The following is a 22,318-nucleotide window of genomic DNA, read 5'->3' on the forward strand; positions in this document are numbered from 1 at the left end:
AACCACACTATTGATTAAAATGCTGTAAAAGAGATGTCATATGAAGAGAAAATAGTTATAAATTTGAGCTTCATGCTCTCATTTCTATTCTGAATGTAAAGAGTTGAGTATTAATAAGGCAGAGAATGAAGGTTTTCATAGCAATAATGACTCTGATTCTAGTTTGACAAAGAATGGGAAAACTGTGTTATTGTGTTTTTCTACTAGCACACTTTCTGAAAAGCAATTAAATTGCCTTGTCACCTCAGTTTTTAGAAAGCACAAGGTTAGAAAATACAATAAAGCTGACCATTATTTCCAAAAAGACCTGAAAATCATTGGACTGTGAAATATTTGAAATCATATCAAAAAGTGGAATTTATGGCCCTATGAGTTACAGAAAAGGAAATTGAATTGTGTGTTTTATTTTTAAAACACAACCACTAAAAAGGTGTTGCCATAGTAACAAGGTCAACACCAGTAGCCATTACAGACCTTCCTCTTTCCTGATAGTGGGTTGAAAGATCTTTTTCAAATACCACTTTAAAAACCCCATGAAAAAGTATAGCTTTTCTGATCATTCATCTGAACCAAAAATGAGGAAAAACACAGACTATTGAATTTCTCATGTTTTATGGATTATGAGCATTCGTGGCCATCATATTTTCAGAGAGAAGCCTGTCTGACTAGCTATTATGCCAACCCCTGAACATGGGGTTTGATTAGCCTAACTGTAAATCTGGACAAACAGAAGTTGTTTGCAGTAGTATTCAAACAGAAATTAAAGGTGGCACAGTATTAAAAAAAAATACACACACTTCTTTAACATCTAAATATTGAAAGAGTTAAGTAAATAATCCCTGTTATTAGAAAATTTTCAAAGGCTGAGATGAAATAAGATATCACCACTAGAGGAAGGTTAGAGAGACACAGGTCTCATTTTCTTTACAACACAACTAAATATCTCTTTGGTCATAAAATCAATTCATTTAGCCCTACCAGGAAGTGGCCTCTCTTTTCTCTTTCTTTTGTATGGAGATACATTGCCCATATGATGATCATTTCTATCATCTTCCCCACTAAACAGTGAGCCCCTTGACAGCAGAGATTTTATTTCGATTTTTATTCATAATAGTATCTTACATAACATTTTGTATATAAAAGACACTAAAAAAAGTAAGTGTAGAATGAATCATGAAAAATAATGACAAAAGAGTAACTAAAATAACACAAAATCACACGTATATTTTTAGAAAGGATGTGTCAGTTAAAAGTGTACTCATGACTTTAATCTCTTTAAACCAAGAGGCTCTATCTATATCCTTGTTCAGACTCAGGACCGTTAAATAATGACCCCTAGACAGATTCACTCAGAATTTCTGCAGGTGGGGACCTGGCATCAGTATTTTTAAAAGCTACTTAGGTAATTCTAATGTGACGCCAGAAAAATCATTGCTTTAAACTGTTCTCTTGGAGTTCACTTAATGAATAATTTATTTACCTCCAACTTTTAAGTACTTCCCCCCTCCCCCCAATATTGCCTTATAGTACTATACCAAATCTATGAGCCCTTTTATCATAACCCAATCATTTATTCTTTAGGATCACTTTTCATAATAAAAGTTTCAATTAAAATAGGTCTGCCTTGAACAATTAAAAATTTTAGCTAAAAATTAGTATCTATTGTATTCTGTTCCATTTACTTATTAGCTCTTTGTTGCTGTGAATTCAGCTTCTGAAAATCAGAACTGAAGAGAGCACCAACATAATTGATGCTAAATAAATGTCAGCAGAATTTAATATATGCTTTTGTGCTTTTATGCTTATCCTTCCTGGGCCTGTGATGCCTTTTGCACCCTTATCTATCTTGAAAAATTTAATCTTTCAAAACATGTAGATCATATTTCTCTTCCTCCAGGAAGCCCTCCCTGATTCAGAGAGACTATTAAGCACTCTCTTTTTTGGCACTGCGACTGCCCCTAGTTTATGCCTCTGTTTTGCACTCCTTATACTGTACTATCATTTCTTTTTCTTTTTCTTTTTTTAAAAAAATATGTCCATTCTCCATATCTAATTGTCAACAACTTGCAGCAGATGCTGACTTGTGCCTCTCTGTTCTTTTCTCTCAAGGCACAGCAAAATAGCTACAAACAACAGTCATTTAATAAATATTTATTAAAAGAAAAAATAAATGGCCACATTTAAGTAAACCAGGTGCATTTGAAAAACACTATTGTAATGGACTGAATTGTGTCCCCAACAAAATCCATATGTTGAAGTCCTAACCCCCAAAGAGAAGGTATCTGGAGATGGGGACTTTGGGAGAGAATTAGGTTTAGATGAGATCCTGAGGGTGGAGCCCTTAAAGGATGAGACACACCATACAGTTTGCTGTCTCTCTCAACTGGCTGCCATATGAAAAAGACACAGCAGGAAGACAACGAACAGATTTCTCACCAACCAGCCTCCAGAACTATGAGAAAATAAATTTTTGCTATTTAAGCTACCCAGTCTATAGTATTTTATTTCAGCAACCCAAGCTGACTAATATAATTATGAACTGGGATTAAGTTGTTTGAAGAGAATATTAATATAAACATCATAGATTATTATACCTGTAATATTATTATACCTAAAAGGTATACTATTATACCTTTCCCTTTAATTTAAATATTTAAAAAAATAGGTGTTTGCTTTTTAAAGAAAAGGCCATACCAAATGCAGTTAGACTAGATATTTACACTTCCAAATAAATTTGTGGCATAATTTTTGGTCTTTTCCTGGTAAACTAAGAAGCCTGACATGAGCATAAACAATTGAAATGAAGTGATTTTACAAAACAACAATTAATCAACAGGATAAAGTAAGCTATCTTGGGGACCACATTGTTATAGCTATAGCTATATTCATCAGGCTTATTTTATTTTTTCTCACATATAACAGTCATTGAAGACCTAGTATGTCTCTTGCACTGTCCTAGACATTATGTCTAACATTAATTTTATTTTGGATAGAGAAAATATTTAAGGTCTCACGGAAACGCCATACTATATTATTGATTGATTGATTGATTGATTGATTTATGTATTTAACAACTATTTATTGTGCATTTTGGAACTCTAGATTTAAAGCCAATTTAGTTAGTTTCATCCCAGCATTCTCTTGGGACTATAGATATAAACCATTCCTTATCTGGTGAATCTAATCTATAATCAAATCATAAAAACTGTGCAGTTTAGATCAGCAGTACCCACAATCTGAATCTCATGGGTGAGTAAATAAAGTTTGCAGAACTGATACAAAGTTGCCAACACTTTATTTGGCTAAACAATAACATTAAAAAACAAATAAATACCATTATCAGCTATCACTATCAGTTCACAAATTACAAAGCATTTCAACACAAAATAATTTAAAAATATAATCTTAGTAGAGAATAAAGGTTGGCTTTCATCATGACGACATTTTGTTTAATGGCAAAAAGCCCCCAAAACATCAAAAATATTCTTTATTCTTCTAATTTCAGCCTAGATTGGTGAAACTTTGTTAAGAACAAATCCATCTCTGAAGTAGACATTGAAATTTCTGCCATCTACCACTTTTACTCCTGTGTGCTCTACTTCAATCCTATCTCTGACTATTCAGAATCTCTTCTTTATTCTAATTCTTATGGCTGGCCATTAAAACAAATAAGTAAACTTAGTTTAAACTCATTGGCCATGCAGGGTCCAAGGGAAACATGCATGTCTACTTGGCTGTAATTATTTTCTCTAATTTTATCAAGTACTAAAGATAAACAAATGATGCTTCTGATACCACAATTACTTTACATTTCAGCGTTTATATCACAAATATCTATGTGAAGGTTATAAATTTCATGAAGACCATCCAATAAGCAGCAAAACTTACATGTATGGACCCAATGAAATTACCCTTGTCATTACAATTCCAAGAATCAGAGTTGTTAAAACTGTAGAAGTAAGAGAAATCTGTGAAAGAAAATGTAAAGATATTGTCAATATAGCATAGAGAGTATTTTATTGAAAATAGTAGGTGTTTCTCTTTTCATTTGTATAATTTTAAATGCAATTATTTACTCGTTTATTTATATAAATTGGGGTGATAATCTCAGGAATATAACTTTTTATCAGTTCATAGTCTTAGTGTTTTCCCTCTAAATAGGAAAGCAAGTATCATACAGAACTATTATAATCTTGCAACATGGATTGAAATGTTTTTAGTGGCTTTCTGGTGATTTTCCTTTAGGAAAGTGACATTATGTTTTCTTTTTCTTCAGACTCTATGTTAGTGTTGTTTTGTTTTGTTTTTCCAATCTATAATTGTTCCTTCTGCTTCTGTCTTCATCATACTCTCACTCTTCCAACACAACCCCTCCCACACATACATTTTTGTGGTGCATTTGCTTTTTCCTTTCTGTTCTCTAGCTCTGCTAGTCTACTTTTCCTTCATGAATTTGATGTCTCTAAGTCTTCTTTGCTTCTTCTTCTCTCTCCTGTCACTATCTCAACTGGCTCAAAAATAAACTGGTCTGTGTATGTATGTGCTCTGTGAACTCAATACATTAGATCTAGTATGTTTCTTCTCTTAATTTTTAAAATGGATAAACACATTTTAGACTTTTTTCTCTGATAAGAAAAATATAACATTGATTTTATTTGATTGTTTTGAGTGTTGTTAGGTTTTAACTAGAAAGAAGCTTCTATTATGAGTCCTCTGATCTACTCAGGAACAGAAATATTAGGTAATATTCCCGATGTCACACAGCAAGAAGGTGACAGAGGAGAAGCTCAAATGCAAGTATCCCTGACTACAGATCAGGGCTCTTGTCTACCTGCTTTGCTCATTGGGAGATTTATTTAGATACTTCAGTATGACACTTTTAGGGGACATTTAGAGAAAATATTCAGGTAATAATATGATAGAATACTAGCAGCTTTCTTTTCATGAATTCCTTGCCTTCTGCTCTGAGAAGGTAACATTTGTGTCTACATTGAACATGTGAATGGAAAACAGTCTAGCCATTTCATATAATTCACCAAAATAAGCACCTTTTGATATACTCTTGTTTACTTCTGGATAACTGTTAGGGAAGGAAGGCAGAATAGTCAGAATACTCTGGAATATTACCTACACTATCAACTCTACCTGCAAGGAGGGACTTCTTAGCTGTGGATACACATCAAATATACTGTGAAAAGTGAAATTCAATCAACTGTTGGATTTTTCAAAATAGAATATAAAAATATCATACATATAACTCTAACAATTTTTCATTGGACTGTTTGGCATCATGTAGCTATAGCACCAATAATATTTTGCATAAAATGCAAACATTCCTTGAGAGTAAGGAAATAAAATACAGCCAGAAAAGGCTACTCTATGTCCGTGAGGATATGTGATGTGTTGAACAATTATTTTATTGGTTTCATGAGAAATAAATCAGCATGTGTCTTTAGCAATAGCAATCATAAATATTGGCCAAATTCTCAACAATTAATCAATCAACACATTGATATTTGAATTTGATGGATAAAAATAGGCACAACAGACATTGTAATTTACAAAGACAATTTTAAGCCAATAAAGCAATTCATCCTTACTTCTAAATTTAGTTTAAATTTTAAATTATTTAACCTACTATCTATAAAAATGATAGAACAACATTTTTTAGTAAATTAGATTTGGTTTAATAGTTCTTATTTTTTTTTCTAAATTTAAAGAGGCTACCTTTATTCGACATAAAGTTAGAATAACTATCTTAAGGAAGAAAAAGAAAGGACATAATTAACTTATACTCATCAACTATTTAACCATCCATTCCCCAAAATAAGCTAAACATTCAACCACACATTACTCTCGCATAAGTATCAGTAAACTAAAAGAATCTAAAGTTAAATACTATAATTAAGAACTTGGTCATATAGTCAGTAGTTGGACAAAATGCAGATAACAAAGTACATTTCTGTGCCTACTTAAGATAGAAAAATTACCTTTCCAAGCTTCGCTACATCTCGGTATAAGGACAAAGGCAGAGTAAAAGCCACTGTGGAAAGCACAATAATGAAGTGGCGACCGATGAAGAAGTTTTCAGGGTCAACTGAAACACAATAAATATTATAAAGTGTCTATAGGTATGGGTAGCACACCAGTGACACAAGTAAACAGACAAACTCTGAATTATCAAAACGACTTAACATTACGTACTATCTAAAGGACAAAGACTTTAAGAGTAAATAAACTCCATAAAACCATGTAAAACTAGACATAATTCACCAAAATGTAAATACAAAATAACTTATGGATGAACCTATAGTTCAAACAATGTTATAATATTTTACATTGAAATTATTTTAATAGCCTCCTAATCAGTTTCCTTGTTTCTACCTTCTTTTCTCCCAGGAGAGTATATACTCTTAACCTAGAAACTAAAGGGATACTTTTCATGGGCAAAAAAATACATTATGTCACCACTTGTTCAAAACCCTCTAATGGTAAAACTGTTCATTCAGAAAGTAAGCTACATGGAGACCAGGCATTTTCAGAGGCTTTAAAAAAAAAATAAATCTATATTTCAAAGAAACTTTAACAAAATTTTAAAAATAAAGACTTAGATAAAAATATTCACTATATTTCTATCCTTTCATTAAGAGAAGCAACTTGTTGGATAGAGAAGTCAAAGGGAAGCTGCTGAAACCTGGTATGCAATGTAGAATCTTAGCTACCATAACAATAAGTGTGTGTGTGTGTGTGTGTGTGTGTGTGTGTGTGATCAAATACAAAAAATACGTAAACATAAATTAAAACATACTTACAAGGATTTACATATTTTTAAAGCTGTGCTAATCACAGTGTTTGCTTCAGGAGCTATGTATCTACCCCAATGAAGACACCATTGCTTAAAATTTTTAGCCCATACTGACTTCCTTCACAGAGCATGTAGTTATATTTTTGAAAGCTCTTCAGTGGTACCAAGTCTTTGTGCATTTATTTCTGCAAAGTTTAAAGTCTGTAGAAACCAAGTCTGTCAAATAAGTGAGTGTGGTTTAAAAAATAAAAAAGAAGCTATTACTCTTATGTGGCTAATAAACTTACAAGGAAGTTTCAAGATAGAAATTTCAAAATAGCCTAAATTTACACATTCATACATACACACACACACATGTATACACAAGAATGGAATAATTAATCATGAGCATTTGTTCAACTCACACATAACTAAACAATCATCATAAAATTGTGAATTAAAACAATAAAACTGGACGCTTAAGTTCCCCAAACCCTGAATTCAACTATTTACATGTTCCTAGTGAATATAATTTGAATTAAATTATCTGTCTATCTGTTTCTATTTACTACTCCCCCTATAATATACTTGAAAAATTCTTGAAAAACTCTAAGGCCTGGGAAAAGACTAAAATATACGGCTATGACCGCATGTAGGAGCCTAATAACTAGGATCTCCATTAGTGTAAAGGACATTTTTCACTAATGATGAGATCTATTACCTACTGATCTTTTAACAAAAATATACTCAAATAAGCATTTAGAATGTTTAAACCATTGTAAGAAAAATTGAACATTGACAGTTTTCAAAAATTTCAAAATCACCCAAACATACTACTTCTACCAATGTTTCTCATGATTTTGACTTCTATCATGAACCAAGACTTTGGTTATCTGGGAAAAGTATAATTGTCCACTTGTTAGTCTAAGATATTGGTCTAAGATATTTCTGAATAAAAAAAGTATGCAGCTTTATTAAGGATCTTATCTACTTCTAAAAACTTTGGCATCATATTAATCTTTATAAGACATATAAACAATCATATATTACAAAATATCACATTCAACCATGTAAAGAAACTGTAATAATAATAAATTGTGTTCTTTACTATATGACCTATTTTTTAAGTCATTTTTGATGATGATAATAGTAATACCAGAAAGGAGGTTTCAAAGGGAACTTTAGCCTTATCTATGTTTTATTTTTATGCATATATATTCATACCAGTATGTTTTTTGTAAACTTAAAAATTAATAATCAAAATGTTTCTAGCAGGGAAAATTAAAGTAATTACAGTCTATCCAACTGTACAGTAGATACCGTACAGGAGAATACTGAATTGCTCTTAAGAAAATGGGATAGATCTCTATGTTTTGATATGAGTATGTGTCCCTAACATATTACGAAGAGAAAGAAGCATGTTAATAGAACAAGATGTATAGTGTTATTTTATTCATGTGACTATCTAAAGTTATACCCATTCTTAAAACTCCGAAAGTATACATTAGAAAGGAAGGAAGGAAATGTTGGAAGGATTGTCCCTACTTGGTTCTCCCAAGAGGAAGAGATTATGAGTGTGTTCCAGCTTCTCCATTTTGCTTATCTGTGTTTTCAATATTTTCCTAATAATATGCATTATTCTTAAATAAGAAAATAAAGTGATAAAATTTTTAAAAATTAAGGGGTGTGGGGGGTGGTAGATGAGGGTAAAGGGGATCAAATATACGGTGATAGAAGGAGAACTGACTCAGGGTGGTGAACACACAATGTGATTTATAGATGATGTGTTACAGAATTGTACACCTGAAATCTATGTAACTATTAACAATTGTCACCCCAATAAACTTTAATTAAAAAAAATTAAAAATTAATGCATGCTCCTTTGAAAAACTTTGGAAAATAACAAAGGAAACACAAATAATCCCATGGATACCACAATTAAAGGATAACCACAGTTTTTATATGAATGTCTTTTTTCTTATTTTTTCCCTATATATGCAAATAGAAAATTTAAATAATTTAGATCATACTGTATGTATGGGATTATACTCTCATTTTCTCTTTGCATCCTCTCTACTCACATGATCTCAGTTTATGATTTGGAGGCTGGGGACCAGGACAGAAGCTGCAAAAAGTTTAGGGTAACGATAATAATAGCTAACAATGTTGGGTAAGCCTACTATATGCTAGGCATTGTCTGTATTACCTCTTTTGTTTTACATAAAAATTCTATTAAGCAGTTGATACTCTAATTAATAATTTAGAAATGAAGAGACTAGAACTCAGACAGAGCATTAACCTTCTCAAGGTCACACAGCAAGCAAGCAGTGGTTTTTGTATGGTCAAAGTATCCCTGAACTCAGTTTCCACTAAACTCTGTGAGAGGGATAGGTGCAATTTCTAGTTCTAGGTTATGTTTTACTTTGTTTTATATGTTTTTTAGAATGAGTCATTCAAATACTAAGAGGAAAGGCATTTTTGCATCAATCTCAACTATAATAACAATTATAGAGTTAGGTCACAATGAAATAGGGATATATATTTCACAATGAAATATATATTGTGATTACCACTGTGGCTTGGATGAGAAGCTCTTCGAAGCACACAGAGTAATGCTCTCTGAATTATTCAGATAGCTGTGATGTAGTGAAAGGCTGAACAGGGAGCAGGTCTGTGGCACATGTTAAAAAGGTCTGTGAGAATGTTCATAGCAGCTTTTTCGTAATCACCCCCAAATGGAAACAACCAAATGTACCCCAACTGTGTGACAGATAAACTGTTGTTCATCCACACAATGAAATACTCCTCAGCACTTTTTTTTTTTTAAAGAGCAAACTAGTGATATACCCAAAGACATGGATGAAGTTCAAATGTAATATGCTAAGTGAAAAAAGCCACATACTATTACGATGCCATTGATTTGGCATTCTGAGAAAAGCAAAACTATGAAGAGAAATCAGATAAGTGGGTGCCAGGGGCTGGAGATGAGGAAGGTTTTGACAACAAAGGGGAATAGGGAAAATTTTAGGTGTGATGAAATTGTTCTGTATTTTGATTGTGGTTGTGGTTATATGACTATATGAATTTGTCAAAACTCACAAAACTACATAATAAAAGGGTTAATTTTACTACGTTAAGTTACATCTTAATATAAATAGTGGAGGAAAAGGTCAGCTTGCTTATATAAGAAATAGTGTAGTAAAAATAATATATGAGAAAATGTTACCAACAGAGTTATATGTAGCATAAGATAATTAAAATATAATGCATTTTAAGTACAATAATAATAGTAATATTTATTATGATAGTTACTATTATTATTTACTATTAATAGTAACATATATTACTATTAATATTTACTATTATACTAAATATAGCATAATAGTAATAGCATTACTAAGTACAGTATAATAATATTTTTAAACAGCGAAACAAAAACTGAACTATAAATAAAACTAAATTAACACTTTAGGATCAGAATGCATCATGGATATTGCCAGATATCTGAAGTCATCCAACTCTTCAACTTGCAAGTATTTTACTTATAAATTATTACAAACCACATTAACTATGAAAAATTACATAAAATAAATATATTTACATACCTCCTGGGATTCTCTGGAAAACTTTGCTCAAAGTGTCTCCAGTTATTATGTTGTAACTTATCATAGCTAAATACATAAGTAAAATAAAAAGTCATTGAAAACTATATGCTTTTACTAACCAATGTCATCCCAATAAATTTAATAATAATTTGGAAAAAAAAATAATGCAGTCACCCACAATTTTCATCTTGAATATTTTGAAAATAATCAGTTATTACTTCCTCAATACCGGCATAATCCTACTACTTTCAAATACATATTGTGATTACCAATATGTACAACTTTAAAAATAACTAGCTAACAGATTTATGGGAGAATACAAATTCGTATTAAAAAAAGATTTTCACTTTACAAACTGATTCTTTCCATGGCATCTTTAAATAATAGTGAGCTTTGCTAGTCATTTAAAATGTGATGTACTAGTTATTTAAAGCTCAGTTTCAAAATACTTTTTGAAGAACACATGTATTGCTCAAAGTGAGGAATAACAATAGAAAATAGTGAAGGCTCCAAAATATCCCCTCATTTAAAAAGTAAGATTTTTGGTAAATGTATTCTTAGCTTTCAGTGGAGACATAAGGAACTAGTGGTTTGAGCAACAGCTTCTATATTACTGATTTAAAAACTGAAGTCAATTTGGCTGTTGGTGAACGTTAACATTTTATTGATTTAAGAAGTGCTAGGTAACATTTTCACCTTTATGGTACAAACTTTAAATAGCATATTGGCCTTGTATATGGCTTCCATAAATCCTTAGGTTTTCAAAAAATGTATTTCAGCCTTAGAAGAAATCTATTGTTTTTCTCACTCACTTTTAATCAAAGATCATTCTACTTTTCACCAAATTAGGGAACCACAATCATTAACCTAATGAAAATCACTCATTTTATTTCAATAAAATACTCAGAAAACCAATGAAAAGGACCAGGATATAAGGGAAAAATGGCTAAGGAATTGAAAACTTAATTTGGAAAATATTTCAACTGCTAGTACTCCTTAATGATTACTTAATGACTATTAAAACAATTTTATTCAGAAATGCAGTATATTTAAGCAAATAAGTATAATATTCATCTTCACATTCATCTTACCTATAAAAGGATAGAAAAACTGTAGAATAGAGAGGAGGAGATAGCCTGGAAAGCCGAAGGTTTTATTGACCAAAGACTGGTAAGTGTCTGTTCCAGAGAGGGCCCCTCCTTTTATCAATAAAACAAGGGAAAAGTCTGTGGCAAAGTAACAGTTAAACATGTCAGAATGCATTTAATACATTAATACATTTAATATATTTAATACAGTCATGATTTGACTTAAAGAAAAAGGGAAATTTTTTAAAATAGAGTTTAGTTTAATGCTACAATAAATTAGCATGGCAAGGCTTTTACCTTTCAAAAAATGGTACAGTTTCCAGTTATATATTATTCAATCAAGTTTCAAATATACTTAACATACCCATGCAGTTAACTGGACAGAAGAAAGTAAGCAGACTAGACAGAGTCAAGTGTCAGTTTTCCATGTTACTCGTACTTACTAATCTAATCAACACAGACTACTAATAGGCTGTGGCTCAACTACTCGAGCAACAGAATGTTTGCCAGAGGGTAAGGGGGGTGGGGGGTGGGAGATGAAGGTAAGGGGGATCGAATATATGGTGATGGAAGGAGAACTGACTCTGGGTGATGAACACACAATGGGATTTATAGATGATGTAATACAGAATTGTACACCTGAAATCTATGTAATTTTACTAACAATTGTCACCCCAATAAATTTAATAAAATAAAATAAAAATAAAAAAGGAACCAAAAAAAAAAATATCTCATAGGCATTCCACATGAGAAGACTAAGAATGAAAAATGCTATAAGCATTCAGAAAAAGAAAAAGATTTAGAAGACTCAGATCATTTGTTTTGTTTTACAACAAAGTATAACTAGCAACTCTATTTTACAGTTATTATGCTTAAAAGAGCACACTGAAAACATCTTGAAATTTACATTTTAGAGATTTAAATTTCAATTTTGGAGTTGAAATTGAAGATACAAATATATCGATATTATATAATTAAAAGTTAATATCTCTTTTATTTTGTCCTTTAACTCAATGAATGACATTTAATCTAGTGAATGACCCTGACGTTGTATTGGTGTCGCACAGCTATGACGCACAGGATGTGATTTTTGCTGTCCTTTCTCTTGCTCATGTTTCCCCCACAGGTGATTTCTTTCTCTCCTTTAAGTAATTTGGAAATGCATTAAAATACAAAGACAAAAGTACAAATAATTGTAGTATGGTTTCCACCTTGATTCCCTCCCACATCATTGAAATGTCTTTCAAGTTCATCAGTGAGCTCAAAGTTGATAAATCCAATTGACACCCCCACCCCAAATCTTAACCTTATTTGCTCTTTCAGTACACCCTTTTTTCCCTGTTTACTATTCCCCTCTTTTTCAACCACCCGCCCTTGGACTTTGTGACATTACTTTCTCCTGGATTTCCGCCTACCATTTTGGCCATTTATACTCAGTTTTTCACCAACCTGCTTTTATTCTGGATTCTTGGACTTTTTTCTCACTGTTCAAGATGTCCTACTATGATCTTAATGATACCCATGGTTTCAATATTCCTACCAATGTTAGTAACATCCCAATTTGTATCTCTAGCCCAGACTCTGAAACTTCAGATTTGTACATCTAGGGTTTCCAGGTGGGAATTCTCACCCAGTCTCAGGAATTGTTTTTGCTTTCCCGTTCCCGAATCCTGAGAAAAGTTGGTTGAGAAATCAGGAAAATTGGCTCCTTGAACCCAGTAATACCCACAATGGAAAATAAACATACTACTCATAAGATATCTCTTAGACATTTTTCCTATTTATCGCTAGGATTTCTGGATGGGAATTCCCATCCATTCTCAGGAATTTTTTTCGCTTTTCCGTTCCTGAGTCCTGAGAAAAGTTGGTCAGGAAATCGGGAAAATCGGCTCCTTGAACCCAGGTGGTTGGTAGTATCGGCCGTCACTTTGTGGAGACGATTCGTTGTGGAGAACAGAAAACAGTTTATATCTTGGGATTTGGGAACAGGGAAAGCGAAAAATATTCCTGAGAACGGGTGGGAATTCCCGCCTGGAAACCCTATCTACATCTAGCTGGCTAATAAACATTTTACATTGGAGATCTCATAGATATCTCAATTTTAAAATATCCAAATTCTAATTTATATAATTGTTCTGGAAGTTGCTTCTCCATCTGTAGTTCTCCAATCTGTGAACAGTATCAAAAGAAACTTGAGAATCTCCCTAGAGTTCTCATTATCCATCATTCTATGTTCTAGTCCATTAATTACTGCATCATAAGTTGTTCAACTCATTTCTAATCTTTTACCTGCTTTATTTTAGGGCTTAGGCCTTTATCATTTACTGCCTGGATTATTGTAATAAACTAATAGTTTTCTCATCCACCAATCTCACCCCCCAACCAAAATATTTTTGACACCTCCTAAGACTTTCTCAACATTCCCCCTCTACAAGATGGATCTGACCATAGCATAAATCTGGTATCTTCTGCTTAAAATACTCCAAAAAATCCTCTAATGCCTTTGAATAAAAATCAACACCTTTTCATGAAGCAGAAAAAGTTATTTATTAGCTGCGTGACCTGGGGTGAAGGAACTGAGTCTCATCTGTAAAGTAAGGCAACACACTAACCTTGATGAGTCTGTGAGGATGATGGTGTTTAATTGTCTACCACAATGCTTGGTGTGTTATATGGCCTAAATGAATGAGAACTTGTACTATTTTTAATTATTTTCTACAAGCTGCATGCGGTGGTAGAAAAAGCATTGTATTTGGAGTCCAATAATAATGATAATAATGATTACAACCACAAAAATACTAGCAAACACCTTCACAATACTTTCTGTGTGCCAGGGCTTTTTCTAAATGCTTTATGCATATTAATTTGTTTAATCTTCACAACAACCCCAAGTAGGTGCTATTATTAACCCCCATTTAATAGATGAGAAAAGTGAGGCACAGAAAGTTACGTAAATTGCCAAACTTCACAGAGCTAGTAATGGAAGTCAGGACTCAGACCCTGGTAGTTTAGCCCCAGAATCATGCACTTAATCAAATTCTGAACTCTGCTGCAAGTAACTACAGGCCTTGGGAATGCCGTTTTAACCCTAAGTCACAATTTCCTCCTCCATAAAAGCAGAACGTGAACACTGACTTGAAGCAATGAGAGGAATTAAGTGTAGTGGCAGCTTTATGGTCAGCACCTAGCCAGTCCTCAGGAAATGGTAATGATTATCATTACATGAGAGCCTTCATAAATGCCCCTGGAAACCTCTTACTGTCACCTCCCTCTACTTACGTACAAACATCAACCCTATACTTCGGCCAGACTGAATCACTTACACAGTTCCCTTTTGTATTTCCACATTTCTATCTCCTTAGAGTACCCTTCCATTTTCTTTGCTCACTCATGTTTTTTCATAAACACTCAGTGTAGGTATCTCCTCCTTCCCAAAACATACCGGATCCTTTGAGGCTGGGTTAAATGTCGATGTCTCTATCATTATGCACGTTTATATTATGGTATTTTTCATGAAGTATTATAATTGTGTTTTTGCCTGCCTGCCACACTATACTGTGAACGTCACACAGGCAGGGATAATGCTCTTCATTGCTACAGTGTCAGTAAATAATTGCTGAATGAATCAATGATCAATAGAGCAGGATTGCTAGAAATCTACACAGCTGATGCAAATTAAAGTGATAAATGACTTCATACATTTAAAAATATTCTGGAAGCACAAAAGACAGAGGGATTAATTATACTTCTTTTGTTTAAAACTTGGAAAAGCTTCACAGAAGAGTTGAGTAGTACCTTGAAGAATGAACAAGATTTCACCAGGTAGAAAAGAAAAAGAATGCCAAGCTGGGGGACAATCCACGGGAAGGCAGTGTAAAAGCATACTGTGTATGTGGGGGATGAAATGGTCCAGAATAGCTAAAACATAAGGCCCACACCTGGCAGTGTCGATGACAGGGTGAAAGAGAGGTTAGAGTAGTTGGAGGTGAGACTGAAAATGCAGCCTGTGACTACACATGAAGGAATTGAATGCAATAATTGCTTTTCGTGTTGTTATTATAAAGTCTTGTGATTTGGATTGAGGGAGTAACAGTGAGCAGGCTGAGGTTTAATAAAGGTAACTCTTGCAGCAGTAAGGAGTACTGATTAGAAAGTAGACAGATGCTAAAGGCAGTAAAACAGCCTTATTGGCCAAGGAAGAGAATTAACAGACTTGAGTAACAGGACGCAACCAATTTCGTAGATGTTATAAATGTTTGATGAAGAACTATATGCTTGGAATGAGAATGCTGAGTTTCATAAAAGTTCAAAATGTATTGCTTGAAGTTAATAATTTGCTAAGAATTCGGTCAATAATAAATATAAATGATTTCATCTGCTTGTAAAATACAGGCTATAAATATGTTAAAAGTTTTAAAAATCTCAAATATCAATCACTATAAGATTTTGATCTCACTCTAAACATACTATATGCAAATTTTAGGTAATCCATGAATAAGTCTATATTATTCAGTAGGGAAATTTTCTTTTTAAATCATTATGTATGGACAACAACATTTATTTGACTATAATCAACAAATAAGAAAATCTTAAAGCAATTTAAATAAAACGATTTGTTATAAATATTTATAATTCTTTTTTGTTCCTCACCATTGAACGAACAATGAAAAAGAACTTAGAAATCTAACTACTTGTTGAACTAGACATGTCTCATTAGAGGCCTTAAAAAAACAAAAGAATAATTCTTGATATAAATAACTGTATAATTACAGTATCAATTTTTTAAAAATTCAGTATTACACCATACTTGTAAATTTTGCTCTTAAAATGCTAATTAAAAAAAAATGAATCATAGCCTATATATACACTTTTTGCTTTTGTGTGGTTATCCTTTATTTATTAAAATTGTTTAAAGATTTTCATCATGCAACTAAATAATAGTAACTAATTTTCACTGGTAACTGCAATATATAACTTTGCAAAGGACTGCTCACAGTGATTTCTATACTTTTATATATAGTATCAGTTGAAGAAGTTATTCACAATATGGTTTATTTATGTATAATGTGATTTGGCTTTAGTAAACTGTTCATTTTCCTCAAGTACTGAATTCTTAGGTGATATATACATTTATAAATTTTTTTAGTCTACTGGTTTACAATGTGTATAGATGTTTACAGTGTACTTAGATCAACCATGGTTATTATGCATGGGTGGAAATTAATTATTTGTCAGTGCGGGTTGACTGGGAAACAGGAAATTAAAAACGACAAGGGTAAATCCTTGGATGGGATTTTTTGTGTGATAAATGTGCTCATGAACAGAATGCAAATTTTAAACACCAGCAAGTCTGAATAAGCACAAAATTATGGATCCCACATTACCAAGCTATGGTTTTTAAGCTACAAATTAAGAGCTATAGAAACTAAAAGCAGCTTAGGTTTTGGGAGAGAGGGTGGTGAGAAGAAAGTGGGGGAAGAGAGCTCAGTGCCACTGCAGCTCTGACTTTGAGATTCACGTGTACTTGACTCTCTTCCTCAGCCTGAGAAAGAACAGCAGAGTCGAAGGCTGGTCTTGGAAGCCTAAGAGTGTATGAGGGATGGCATCTTGGTTCGCAGAAGCAGAGCTGACACAGAGATCCTTGGGCAAACGTTTTGAGAGAGTGCTCTCAGGGGAAGGGGAGTGAGAGGCTAGGGCAGAGGAAATAGCTCAGCAGAGATGAGGTCTCAGGTGGAGACTAGCTGCAGCTTAGCCCTCTGTAGTTCCAACTGCATCACACACTGGTCCCTCTTGAAGGCAAGGTTTCTATCGGTCAGTCATTGGCTGAAGGCTGTGGGGAAATAGCTGGAGCTCATAACCTCACAGGAAGGCGGTGCCATTGAGGCCCAGGTCCTCATTCTGAAGAAGGGGACAGAAGGGGTGCTTTGCATTACCTGGTAAAAGGGCATCTACAAGTAGGTGCTCACACACTGGCCACATTGCAGCAACCACAACAGGCATCTGTGATTGCTGCCTCTACCAGAGCGAACCTAAGGTAGAGGAAAAACCCTGTGTTTGTCATGAGGTGCTGTGGTGGGATGACAAGGCAAGGATGAGGACAACAGGAGATGATTATGAACTGCATAGTCTGCACTTAGACGTGGGAGTGGCAAAACGTGGGTGTGAACGGACATCTTACATGCAAAAGGGGAAGCAGAAGAGAAGAAGTAAGACAGAAACACCTTATCGCTGCATGAAAAACTGTGGCAGCTTGGGTGCCTGTGCAGGCATGGGCAAGGTAGGGAGCAGCAAGGCTTACAGTCAGGTGGCTGCACAAGCATAGCTGGAAAAGGTTGCTCATTCGTGTGTACCTGCCCATGGGTTTTGTGGGAAAGGAAGTGCTGGCATCTACATTTTCAGAGCACAAGCTATCTTAGCCTTAATCAGCCCTTTAAATGACTCCCCCATCTGCTATTTTCTGCATCAAGTGAAAAGAGCACATGAAAAGGATTTGGGCTTGGTAATACATAATGCTTTTCTAATCTGTTCAGAGGATTAGCAAGAAAAACAAATCTCCTCAGACATAAATGTCTAAATTCTTTAGGATTCTTCGACGCACTAAAATTAGGAAATTCAATTGTGTGTGTGTGTGTGTGTGTGTGTGTGTGTGTGTGTGTGTGTGTAAAACAGTGCTTGTGAAAGTTAAGTTGCAGGAAGCAGCAATTATATAGTATTTTACCTGTAACATATGAAACCCAGAATAAAAGCAATATTCCCAGAGGAAAGCCAGCTTGCTTCATTGAATAAGGCAATCCTGGAAAAACATAAAATGCCCCACCCACCACATTAGTAAAACATATAGAACTAGAGAAGTTTTCCCCAATTCCTGTATATAATAGGCTAAGTAAATTGACATATTTATATAACTTAGTTGTAAACAGTGCATATGACTACTAAAATTAAATGTTAGCATAGTAACATTTATTTCAGCATAAAATGTTATAAGTTAAGAACATGTCAAGAAAGCGAGTTTATGAGGTGATGGAATAAGGAAAAGAAAGCAGCAAATGAAAAAATAGATGCCAGTTTACACAGATAATGTTCACTTCAGGGTGATGAGGACATATGACCTAGAATATGTCGAGAGTAATGACCCAAAACTTTTTTCATGGACTCTCTGGGAAATCAGAGAGGATAATAAGAGCAAAGATGGGTAATGGGATATGAAGAATCAAAATGGGCAACAATGCAGAAAAAGGAGAGAAAAATGAAACGGCAAACATAATTTTTATAAAGCCGGAGGGGTTATATAAAATATTTGGTTATGAATTTTTTTGGAAATGGACAATTTTAGATTATGAACAATAAAATATTCAAAAAATACTAAAAATAAAATATAGTTAAATACATTCACCCAGAATTTTTATTCTTTGAAAAATGTTCCCTTAAAAAAATCTGAGCATAATTAAGAGGTACTTTTTAATGATGCTGACATGAATCAGCTTAGAGTGTTCCCATCAGGAATAAACTCTGGAATTCTGCCAAGTAGAGCTGCCCACACCTCCAGGGGTACATGGGGGCAGAATTTCAAACAAGTCTTTGTCCCTACTTGTTCCTACTTTGCCTCAGGTACCTCCTTTTGGTGTGCCATTTGAAAACAAAAAATCTATATATGGAAACAAGTAAAATAAAGAAAAACAACTTGTGAAAGGTAAGGAAAGTAACTCAATTCAGATAAACGATGACTGTTAGTAAAATGTCAAAGCCATATAGGAAAAAGTATATTCTCTATCAGTCTTGCAGGGTTCTGTTTTGTCTCTGCTTTTTCTTAAATTGGATGTTTTCAAATAACAATAATAGTAGGCACACACACACACAAAAAACTTTATTACTGTAATGCAATGCACTTAATTTTGTCAGAATTTTCCCTGTGCTTTAAGTTGGGAAAATATGAGCTGCGTATTTCTTTTGATTGTGATTATTTGGCTCCTTTGTTTTTTTAAAAAAATCATATGTACTTTCATTTAACCAATTTCTATTTATTGATTAAATGATATTTAAAAGTAATATAAATTCATGAGTTTGTACTTTAGAATTTAACACTATATAGAACAGTAAGGAAATGTTGCATCATTTAATTTTTCACAAGATTACGTTTTCACATTAAACTTTCATACCTCCAATATTTCCAAATTGTCTGGAGGTTTTAGATCTCTAGAAGGTTATAGAAGGTGATTCAAGTAATGTTGGACACTTCAGCAAAAGGAAAACATGAATTAGGTAACATTATCAATTGACTATGCAGCCTATTTAAAAAATAATTTCCAATATCTCCCCTATGCAACTCCACCTTCATGTGGAGGATGCTCTCAAATGTGGAAAGAGTATGGACCACAACCCCATGTTCAGCATAAAAGAGACTGATGTGATACACATTGCTACGCTGGGAAAAAAGGATGGCTTTTATGAAAGAAAATTACCACGTTTATCATCTAATTTTTTTCTTTTAAAAATAATCAATGAACACTAACAACTAACACTAAGAGTCTTAAATTTGGCCTTTCACGTAAAATGAAAACAAAACACTTACCGATTACACCAGATCCTATAATCGAGTTGACAACATTAAAAACAGCAGCAGACTGACGACAAGTTTTCCCTTTGTGCTTATGTTCAGAAACGAGGGTTTCTTTGTCATCTAGATCGCGCTATTTAAATATATAAAATGGCCAATTATTTATATATAATTAAACAAATATTTACTAGCTCCCAACATAGAAAAGTGTCAGGCAAATATGCAATAAAGGGGAATAACACGGCATCAGTAGTGATAATAAGCAATGTCAATAATAAAAGAAATTAATGAGGATAATAATAAAGACTAACAATAACAGCTAGTAGTTCAACAGCTTTGTTAATAAACTCCATCCTAACATGTCCTGATTACAGCCGCACCAAGTTCAGATTGCTTGCTGCATGGAATCCCAGGGACTGTAGGGAGCCAATGATACGATTTTGTGAAATCAAAGGGGTTATGCTGAAAAGTGCCTCCCAAGACAAAAATAAAGCTAAATCATCGCAGAACTTTTTCTCCCAGAGAACTTTCCGCGGTGCTAAACCCAAACACCTGGTGAAGGTAGCCGACCTCAGTTGCAGAGTGAATGAAACGAGGGACTTGGCTGCAGAGCCTGCCCCGGCCTCCAGTATTACCTGTGGCAGGACGACGGGCTGTTGCCCCTGGTAGCCCATGGCTGCATCCGGGGCCTCAGCAGGTGGAAGGAAGGTTCGCGGCGGACCTGGTATCCCGCTCTAGCTGGACCTGCTTTCTCCGCGACCTCGCATATCCGGAGTCTGCGCGCAGCGGGAAACCGGGAGCGAGCGGGAAACCGGCAGCGAGCGGATCCACCGGCGCCACTGGCCCCACCCCCACACCGCGGGCTGCAGCCGGGAGCTACCCTGGGGGCCTCAGCCGGGGGAAGTTCCACCCCTACCCCGGGACTCGCAGCTAAATGTACCTTCGTCCTCAAGCGGAGATGCTACAGGCTGTTTCTGATCTGGGCAGCCCTCTGTCCTCGCATCCCACCTTCTTTACCGCCCCACCCCCGCCCTACCTCCAGCAGCAAAGTACAATTTGTTCCTCCCACGCTATCCTCTCCAGACGGTACAGAGTACGATGGCCTCATTTAAGCCCGTTACCAAGTTAACTGCTCTTTGGCTGGAGTCTGATGCCCAGGTAAGCGCAGTGGTACCCCTGCTCCCACGGAGCATCGTATTTTGTTACCATCACCTCCTCCTCCCTGTACATCTTCTGTCAGAGATGACAAATGAAAATGTAGGGCTTCTATTTTAAATGGAAAATTAACTTTTCTAGAGTTTTTGCAAACTTGATTACTAAGTATGCTTTATTCACATTTTTCCTGATGACTTTTCAGAAAAGTAGACTTAGGGGAAAAGGAAGATGGATTGATAAAAAATTCAATTAGTGAATTTTAAAGGGGGATTGTCGGGGTGTAAGTGAATGGGAACGGGAAGGCACCTAGAGTATCTGAGCTAGAAAGAATCTTTAAGGACCATCTATTCACCCTCCTTATATTACAGATGAGGAGACAGGCCCAGAAAATATTCAATCACAAAGAGACAATGCATAGAGAACAGTTTCAGAGACAGTAAGAGTGGTAACCTAAGTACTTATTAAATATTCAATTAAATTTATTCTTTTTCATAGACATTTATTTAAAATTATGACATATTTTGAAAACATGGAAACCAAGAGAATTGTAAAATAAACTCCATATACATTTCATCAACTTAACAAATTTAATATTTTGTCATATTTTCTTCAAATTGCAAAAATAAACATTTACTGTCATAATAGAAACCACTTTGGCATTCTCCATTCCTTTCCCTTCATCCCTAGAGTTAGCCAATTCATGAAATTGGTGTGTATCTATTCTATCCATGCTTTATATTTTAATTAATTCATTTGTAGCCATAAATGATGCATAATATTGTATTTGTTCAGCATTTTACTTGTTTTTAGGATGGAGTGGAGTATTCCATCTTTTTATATGCTAGATAAGAAACTGGAAGTTTTTAACACATATTTCAATGATATTGCTTAAAGTCTTTTTAAAAATAATTTCAAAAGTATTATTTGTTTAATTTCAAACGTGCTATATTTTCAATAAGAAAACACAAAGAAGAAAGAATAGGACACATAGAATCACTGGCAATCCTTCCCTGCGGAGGTAAACATTGTTAACATTTTAGAACCCTACAGTTTACTCAGATTATACAGTGTTTGAGGTAGAAGATAAATGCACATTATATGCACATAGGGAGTTTTACTGAATCTGTCTTAG

At 34.2% G+C, this 22,318-nt stretch overlaps 1 protein-coding gene across 6 annotated transcripts in view; it reads right to left on the reverse strand.

Moving 5' to 3' along the window:
• Positions 1-21,025, reverse strand: part of SLC38A11 (solute carrier family 38 member 11) — a 50,569-nt gene extending 29,544 nt beyond the window's left edge. For 2 of the 6 annotated variants that reach the window (XM_019727490.2, XM_019727488.2), the window contains exons 1-7: positions 20,667-21,025; positions 20,047-20,164; positions 18,196-18,270; positions 11,481-11,615; positions 10,390-10,455; positions 5,991-6,097; positions 3,889-3,968 (exon numbers count right to left, since the gene is read on the reverse strand). In XM_019727490.2, the coding sequence (XP_019583049.2) occupies positions 3,889-3,968; positions 5,991-6,097; positions 10,390-10,455; positions 11,481-11,615; positions 18,196-18,270; positions 20,047-20,164; positions 20,667-20,705 (620 nt within the window). In that variant the 5' untranslated portion in view covers positions 20,706-21,025. Of the gene's footprint in view, positions 1-3,888; positions 3,969-5,990; positions 6,098-10,389; positions 10,456-11,480; positions 11,616-18,195; positions 18,271-19,633; positions 19,710-20,046; positions 20,165-20,666 lie in introns of all 6 variants that reach the window. The other 4 variants (XM_019727491.2, XM_074337202.1, XM_074337201.1 and 1 more) reach the window with 4 other exon arrangements.
• Positions 21,026-22,318: the final 1,293 nt, after the last annotated feature.

The sequence above is a fragment of the Rhinolophus sinicus genome, linkage group LG01 (assembly GCF_036562045.2).
Source record: "Rhinolophus sinicus isolate RSC01 linkage group LG01, ASM3656204v1, whole genome shotgun sequence".
Taxonomy (NCBI): Eukaryota; Metazoa; Chordata; class Mammalia; order Chiroptera; family Rhinolophidae; genus Rhinolophus; species Rhinolophus sinicus.